We start from the raw sequence: 8,322 nt of genomic DNA on the forward strand, positions 1-8,322 counted from the left end.
CAGGTATCGACTTCGACATGCCACGCCCCCAACATTTCTCCATTAATTCTGATTCAAAAACATGCCAATGATCAACCCTGATGGTAATTTACTATACTATCTGTACCCATGAATTATGAATAGTGTATAAATCGTTGTATGCATTGCTTATATAGCTATACATTGTTAATGCAAGCTTATAAAGTGTGTCTTGATATGAAGATCGCAGTTATATGGTTTATCTTGGGTAAATTATAGTGCGTACCAAATACATACAGTCCATTTTATATAGTGTGTACAGGCATACGGTGAATTAAATACCCGAATATGTGGTAATATATGGCTGTTGGAGTTAAATAAAACCACGGGGCACTTTTCTGAACTCTGATCTCCATTCATGCGAGGTGGACTGAGTGGGCACCGAAGTTTCGTCCTGTTGTCTGCGCCCAACCCCTGTTTGATGTCTGGGATGGATCAGGTGGAGCAGTTTCACCTTGTCTGTCGTGTGTGTAGGTGGGGGCAGCAGCCAGGAGAAGAGCAGGAGATCAGAGGTTCCGGCGCATTCCTGCAGCACCTCAGCCAGTGAACGTTAAACATTAGTCACGCAGGAAAGGTCCCGTACGCGCTGCTGTAAAATTCCCTCTTTAAAATGGCAGGCCTGGTTCGTTGTTCTCACGCTGTTCTGGCTCGGGACGCCAGTGAAGCAGTCGGGCCGAACGGCCAGAACGTTTATAGAACAGCGAGCAGCGTTCCCGCTACATGGATCAACGGTCCCGACTCTGTTCTCGCTGGGCTACTGCCGATAGCTCAAAAAATCATTCATGTTTTTGGGATGGTATCAGCCTAGCGGGTAACACACTCACCTGTGATCAAGAAGACCCAGGTTCAAACCCCACTTACTACCATCATGTCCCTGAGCAGGACTCTTAACCCTGAGTGTCTCCAGGGGGGGACTGTCCCTGTAACTACAGGGTGGTAGTAGCCTAGTGTGTAACACACTCGCCTATGAACCAGAAGACCCAGGTTCAAACCCCACTTACTACCGTGTCCCTGAGCAGGACACTTAACTCTGAGTGTCTCCAGGGGGGGACTGTCCCTGTAACTACTGACTGTAAGTCGCTCTGGATAAGGGCGTCTGGTAAATGCTGTAAATGTAAATGTTTTAAAGCGCAGGTTCTGATCACAACAATAATAAACCCGGGCCACTGTAAAAACTCGACCAATGTTTCAGCTTACTGTTTAATATGTGATTATAAAATTCTCAAAAATATTGGCAAAATTGACTCACCTTGTAATAAAACCGTTTGCACTCTCAGTCGATAAATTAAATCACACGTCTTTGTGACTTAATCAATATATTGGAACACTGTAACACTGCCGGCTTCCATTGCTGCTGTTTATTTTAATAAAATTCTTTCTGTATTGGTGATTGTATTCTTTCAATTGCTCTGAGAAAGTAATCTGGGTGGCCTTTAGATTTTTGATAATTTTTTTAATGCTACCTCTGACATTATTTTGCGCATATTTCACTCCTACTTTAATTTTATTATGTAATTTTGCATTTAAGAGCAACAAACATGTATTGGAATTTTCTCCAGATATATAAATTAGAATGTATAAATTGCAGTATTAGTCATGGAAAGTGCAAATGGCGATTCAGGGAAAAATAAATCCCACCGGGGACCGGCGGATGGTGCGTCTGAGGGACGAGGCCAGTGCAGACTCGTCCCAGGAAGGGCGTCCAGACAGCTGCAGGGTGTTTGGGTGTGTATGTGTGTGTGTGTGTGTGAGAGACTGACTGAAGGTGTGTGTTTCTATGCAACTGTTGCTCTTGAAACGATCAGATCCCCACTCAACTGGAGTCAGTGGTACTTTAGGTTCTAGACTAAAATGTTCCTGTTATAGTTCCACCTTGGTTGTGTTTCTGAAGAAACGTCTGGTTCTGGTCCAACTGGTGCTGCATCTGTCACAACTGGACCATTTACCTGTGGGCACTTCTGCTGCACGGCTGTCAGACAAATATAGCTCCGTGAGGTGTGGCGGCGAGCGTGCGTTTTCAGCGCCGGTGCCTGATATAGACGGTTAATAACACCCTGCCGCCATCGGGGACTGCGCGTTAGGCCTAATTATACACCGCCAGCGGTAAATTTACAGCGCGGTTTGGGTCGGTGAGGAGATGCGGCCCCTGCGGCGCAGACCGGATTAAGATGCAATCTGCTCAGAAGATTTTCAGACTAATCGGCTCGGTCCAGATCAGCATGCACTGTGACATGCGGCGAGCAATAACAATCCTCATACGGGATCAGGGCGTCCGCATTCCCGGTGCCACCGTGGTTCAAGGGGACGTCCCTGTGGCCCTGGGTTCAAACTCTACACTGGCTTGACTGTCCTTTTTATGTTATAGCATTCAGTCTTTTAAGCATCTTTTTGAAACTGATGCATTTTTACGCCATTTCCAGACTACTTATTATACTACAATTTACAGTGTTTGCTGATTGAGAGACAAGGTTACTAAATAAAACCAACATGAGTAGACTTTTAAAGGGACTGTCATGATCCGGACCGGCAGGGGTTGACTCCGGATCCGGAGTCATGTTCGTCTTGTGTAATGTTCCCTGATCGTGTTCACCTGGTGTATATTTATAGAATTGTATAAAGCTATCCTGTTCGTGTCTGTTCGCCGTTGGGTCATTGTACGTGTTCATGTTCCCTTGTCTTGTAAAGTTTGTATTAAACCCCTGTCCTGTGATCGTGCGAATGCATCCTCCTTCATGCCATGTCCAGCCCACCCGTGACAGGGACGGATCGTTGCTTTCTTTTGATCAGTGTGTGTTCAGCCTGGAGCGCCTGAGACGACCTCGTCCTTCACGCAGAAATGGATAAAAATGCTGAACGAGATGGACAGAGCAGAAGCTGCATTGGACTCGTACGTTAAGCTGCGAGGTCCGGGGGCAGCGGTTGGTGGCCTAGCGGTTAAAGAAAGCGGTCCCGTAATCCCGATCCGCCAAGGTGCCACTGAGGTGCCACCGAGCAAAGCCCCGTCCCCACACACTGCTCCCCGGGCGCCTGTCATGGTGCCCACTGCTCACTCAGGGTGATGGGTTAAATGCAGAGGACAAATTTCACTGTGCGCACCGTGCGCTGTGCTGCTGTGTATCACATGTTCACTTCACTTTAAACAGGCATGCGTTCTGTTGGCATGGAACGGGTTATCTGCATTGCTCGCTGGAGGGAAAGTTGAGAACGTAACAGGCGTGTGTTGGGCGTGATGAACTTGTGAACCTGTGCAGGTGACTCAGCCCCGCGGTTCCGTGCAGGTAAAAGCCTGTCTCTCCGTCACGCAGAGCTGTCCTACTGGACAGAAGTCCCGGTTACAGACGGGAGCCATTAAAATTCCCACCCCTGAGCGTAACCAGATCTTACGGTTTTATTTCAACGGTACGTTTACATGACATTACGTTTTACATTCTCATTACAAAACATGGTAGACGTAGACACATGAATACAGCTGGAGCATTTCGCTTTCTCCTAATGAGGCCTATTTAAGTCTGTTCTCCAGCAACTTCAGGCCTAAAGAAACGACCGCTCAACACGCCTGTCACACGTACAGAGAGAGGAACTTTCCTGCTGCTGAACACTACGGCTCCACGGAACTCAGTTTCTTTTCCGACTGCTGCGCTAGTGGACATCCCGCCAGTCTTGAGCCCGAGGAATCTGTCACCGATCGGCGTCTCTGGCCTCCACGGGCTGAAGGTGGAGAAGTGAGGAGATGTGAGGTTTCATGTGACAGCTTCCAGGACTCCAGACTGACGGAAGGGCGTCTACTCCACGTCGGCGTCGTCCTCGGCAGGCGGCTCCTTCTCGGGCAGCAGTCCGTACTCGTTGAGGAAGGCCTCCACGTCGGTGGCGAAGAACTCCTCGTTCAGGTGCTGCGTGGCGGCCAGGAAGTTCCCCAGCAGCTCGCCGCCCTTGTAGACCAGCAGGGCGGGCAGGACGTCGTCGGAGAAGCGCTCGCCGGCGCCCGTGGCCTCGGCGCTGATGCGGCAGAACTTGACGCTGGGATACTCGCCCGCCAGGCAGTCCAGGCAGCCGTTGAGGGCCTCGCAGCCCTTCACGTCCGGCTTGTAGATGTGGACGACCACCACGGTCATGTGGTGCTCCTTCTCCACCACGTCCAGGAAGGCCTGGCCGCTGTCCAGCTCGTGGACGCGCTCGAAGCGCGGGCCGAAGCTCAGGCGCTCGTGCATCTCCTGCATGCACTGCTTGCGGTACTTCTTCAGACACTGCTCGTCATCCTCTTTAATCAGCTCGTACTCCTGCACGCTCATCTAGACAAAACGGACATCATTCACTCACCACTCACCGTGCACACGCGTGCGTGTGTGTGTGTGTATGTGTCTGTGTGTGCGTGTGTGTCTGTGTGTGTTTGTGCGTGTATGTGTGTGTGTACGTGTGTGTGTGTGTCTGTGTGTGTGTGTGTGTCTGTGTGTGCATACGTGTGTGTGTGTCTGTGTGTGTGCGTGTGTGTCTGTGTGTGTGCGTACGTGTGTGTGCGAGTGTATGTGTGTGTGCGTCTGTGTGTGCGTGCGTGTGTGTTTATGTGTGTGTACGTGTGTACGTGTGTGTGCGAGTGTATGTGTGTGCGCGTGTGTGTTTATGTGTGTGCGCGTGTGAGCGTGTGAGTGTGTGTATGTGTGTGCATGTTTGTGCGCGTGTGTGTGTGTGTGTGCGCGTGTGCGTGTGTATATGTGTGTGTGTGTGTACGTGTGTGTGTGTCTGTGTGTGTGTCTGTGTGTGTGTGTGTGTCTGTGTGTGCATACGTGTGTGTGTGTCTGTGTGTGTGCGTGTGTGTCTGTGTGTGTGCGTACGTGTGTGTGCGAGTGTATGTGTGTGTGCGTCTGTGTGTGCGTGCGTGTGTGTTTATGTGTGTGTACGTGTGTACGTGTGTGTGCGAGTGTATGTGTGTGCGCGTGTGTGTTTATGTGTGTGCGCGTGTGAGCGTGTGAGTGTGTGTATGTGTGTGCATGTTTGTGCGCGTGTGTGTGTGTGTGTGCGCGTGTGCGTGTGTATATGTGTGTGTGTGTGTACGTGTGTGTGTGTCTGTGTGTGTGTGTGCGTGTGTGTCTGTGTGTGTGTCTGTGTGTGCGTGCGTGTGTGTTTATGTGTGTGCGCGTGTGAGCGTGTGAGTGTGTGTATGTGTGTGCGTGTTTGTGCGCGTGTGTGTGTGTGCGTGTGTATATGTGTGTGTGTGTGTGTGTGGTGTGTGTGTGTGTGTGTGTGCGTGTGTGTGTGTACCACCTTGCGGTTGAGTCCGCAGCGTGTTTCGTCGTTCGGTTTGTGAGGGGAGCTCATCTGCCTCAGCAGCTCCCTCTTGTTGGAGGACAGAGCTTCCTGGTCCATGCTCTCCATCTTAAACTTCCTCCAGTCGTTTATCACGCCCTTGGGACCTGCACATTTACATTTACGGCATTTACCAGACGTCCTTATCCAGGGTCACTTACAGTCAGTAGTGACAGGGACAGTCCCCCCCGGAGACACTCAGGGTTAAGTGTCCTGCTCAGGGACACGATGGTAGTAAGTGGGATTTGAACCCGGGTCTTCTGGTTCATAGGCGAGTGTGTTACCCGCTAGGCTACTACCATGTGTTGGTATAATTGATCTGCCACACAGACTCACCCGTGTGTGTGACCGTCACCTCCTCCGACATGATGTGTGAGAAGCTCCGCTGCGGACAGGCGGGGAGATAACATCAGATTAGACACAAGGCCACGATCTCAGTGATGGAGTGTAATAATCCCACCGTAATACGAATCTTTAATCTCACAGCTGTAATATGCTGGGAGACGTTAATCCAGATGGAAACACGACACCTCACTTTCATCTCAGACTCATTCTGATTGGCTGAACCATGTCCTCCAATCCAACATGACCTCTGTGTTTATGGGTATCTTCCAGAGTTCTTTACTTGCTCCAGTTGAGAATTTGATGTCGTGTCTTGATGTCTTGTGTTTGGTCTTGGTTCATTTGTTCCTTGAGTCATCAGATTCCTTCTCCTGCCTCCATGTGACATGTTCCTAGACCTTCCCAACCAAGGGTGGCCAAGAAGCAGGCCGCTGTGATTCAGCTCACCTTCTACCACTCCCCTGGATTTGGATAACTGATTCTGCCGTAGGCTCTCGGAAGCACAGTAGAGCCCACATAGGTTATTACTAATTTAATACAAGCCACACATGGTGCTCATAAGCATGGTATAGATGGTTTCCAACCAGGTTCCTGGTACGATGGGTTGGCCTGCTGCGGTTCTCTAGTGGAACTACAAAGCATCCTTCTCAGGTTTAATGAACAACGGAGTCTCAGTCCGCAGATCTGCATTCATTTTATTGAATATTGAATCCCTAACGGTTACATAATGACACACACGCACACACACTTACACAGCGAGAGGCTTTACAATCAACTCAGGTGACACCCTGAAAGCTGGTGTGTCAACGTCACTCAGGATGAGCCAGGTATGGCGCGCTGTCACGTTACGACACGAGCTAATCGAGTCGTCTGATTGGCTGCCGACATGATTGGATTTGCCCGCTGTCTTGGAAACGGCGTCACTAACGGGGAGGAAGAAAATGATCTAATGCCCTCGACCGAAGATCCCGACTGTAGCGTTGGCCTGGTCATTGTAGGAGGAGCACGACTGTTCACTGGTCAGAAGACGGTTGTTCTGACTACACTACATCAGGTGTGGCGTGTGTGTACACAACCCATAGCGTCGTCTTGCTGCGAGTGCATCGATGGATTATAGTCTGATTAGCGTGTGTTCAATCATTTCTCACTCTCCGCCAAAACGGATTCTATCTGTTCTTTATTGGCTGATATTTGTGCACAAACCGAATTTGAACGTACTCATTCGAATCTAAATTCCAATGTGGCTAATTCGCTTCTCCGAATGTCATTTCAGTTCATTGCAATGCACAATCCGGGTCCTTGAGGAAGAGCAATGGAGCGCAGATTTGCTTTCTGTGGCTGAGATTACAGTCCAGCATCACAGTTTAATTAACGGACCTCGACACGTCTACCAATAAGTTAGGTAATGACTGAAAAGACTATGGAATCTGGCAACGCGAATCCACCACGTTCCTCATGCAACCAGACAGCAGCAACCGTAGCTGTTACTGTCCAAGCGATCTTCTAATCACGCGAGCATCATCAAACGCATGCATGCATGCAACCCGAGCGCGGAAGCTCACCGGCGTACGTGAAGACGGGGACGGCTTTCTTCAGTGGCCTCTTCTCGACTGCTCGCCGGTCACTCAGCTCCTCGGGCTGAGAGCTTCACCGAGAGCTTCTCACTGAAATAGAAGACTAAGAGGATTGAAGAGTAAGAATTAGACACCTGCACCAGGGTGAAGGAGAGAGAAGGAAAAAAGCCAAGACGTAACGTAACGTGATGCTGATGCTAAGTAAGGGATAGACAGCAGGAATATCTTACATCCCGATGCTCTGGAATTTCATCTGAAGTTGTCAGGAAGAAAAAACGATTTGGGATTAAGATTAAGTGGTCGAGCACTCAGGGTCTCTTTCTAAAACTCTCAGACTAATCCTAATCTGTCACTAAATTCCACCTTAAAGGGCCCAAATGTCTATAAACCAGGAATAGCATTTTTTTGAGGGTCGATTTTGGTCCATTCTGGGATCATCTTTTATTTACGGCTGAAATTGCACAACAGTAACTGGAAAACGTCGACCCGCACTTTCGGAGCTCCAAATGCAGCTGATGGTGGAGAGAGAGGCGGAGAATGAGGTGGAAACTGACTCATATCTGTAAATCACCGTGTTTACCCTGCTTCCTCCATTAAATGTTAATATTTAGTCAGTGGCCCCATTCCGTGAATTGGCTATGAGGTCATTTCCTCTGTCGGAAGGCCTGTTGGGAATGCTCTTTTTCCGAAGGTGCCACCACCTACACCCAATTTCTGGCAAGCAGGTTGCTTGCTGGTCACCATCATGGGCAAAGCAAAGCAGCACTTTACTTTTTCCTCGAGGTGGTTCGTTGACACCTGCCCATAGAAAAATATCTCAAATCCCACGTTTTATGTAATGGTCATATTTCATGTTGATTGTGTTTCAGAAATACATTTGCATACGTCTCCCTTCCTCCATCCCTGCTATTCCGAGTCAGGGCTTAGGCTGATCCCGGTGACTGAGACGGATAAATCCGCCAACATCGAACCATCAACCTCCCACGCACAGACGTGGACGGAGGAGCAGCAGGTATTTCCGTCCCTCCAGGCTGAAGAATATGGTGGCCAAGAACATCTGTGGAATCTGCAGGATTCCTTAACAGGC

General features: G+C 49.4%; 1 protein-coding gene across 1 annotated transcript; it reads right to left on the minus strand.

The window, feature by feature from the left end:
* Positions 1–3,382: 3,382 nt before the first annotated feature.
* Positions 3,383–7,356, minus strand: LOC114769354 (phosducin-like). Its single transcript, XM_028962290.1, has 4 exons — positions 7,224–7,356; positions 5,656–5,704; positions 5,278–5,426; positions 3,383–4,307 (listed from the first exon to the last, which is right to left on the minus strand). Exons 2-4 carry the CDS (start codon positions 5,684–5,686, stop codon positions 3,801–3,803), a joined length of 687 nt encoding a protein of 228 aa, XP_028818123.1. The 5' UTR covers positions 5,687–5,704; positions 7,224–7,356; the 3' UTR covers positions 3,383–3,800.
* Positions 7,357–8,322: the final 966 nt, after the last annotated feature.

The sequence above is a fragment of the Denticeps clupeoides genome, chromosome 19 (genome assembly GCF_900700375.1).
Source record: "Denticeps clupeoides chromosome 19, fDenClu1.1, whole genome shotgun sequence".
Lineage (NCBI taxonomy): Eukaryota > Metazoa > Chordata > Actinopteri > Clupeiformes > Denticipitidae > Denticeps > Denticeps clupeoides.

Bases quoted from the DNA above. Each gene is read 5' to 3' on its own strand.
- LOC114769354 (XM_028962290.1), bottom strand. From the start codon at position 5,686: ATGTCGGAGGAGGTGACGGTCACACACACGG. The intron at 5,427-5,655 runs GTGAGTCTGTGT...GTAAATGTGCAG, and splicing joins GGTGACGGTCACACACACGG to GTCCCAAGGGCGTGATAAAC. The intron at 4,308-5,277 runs GTGGTACACACA...CGTTTTGTCTAG, and splicing joins GCTGCGGACTCAACCGCAAG to ATGAGCGTGCAGGAGTACGA.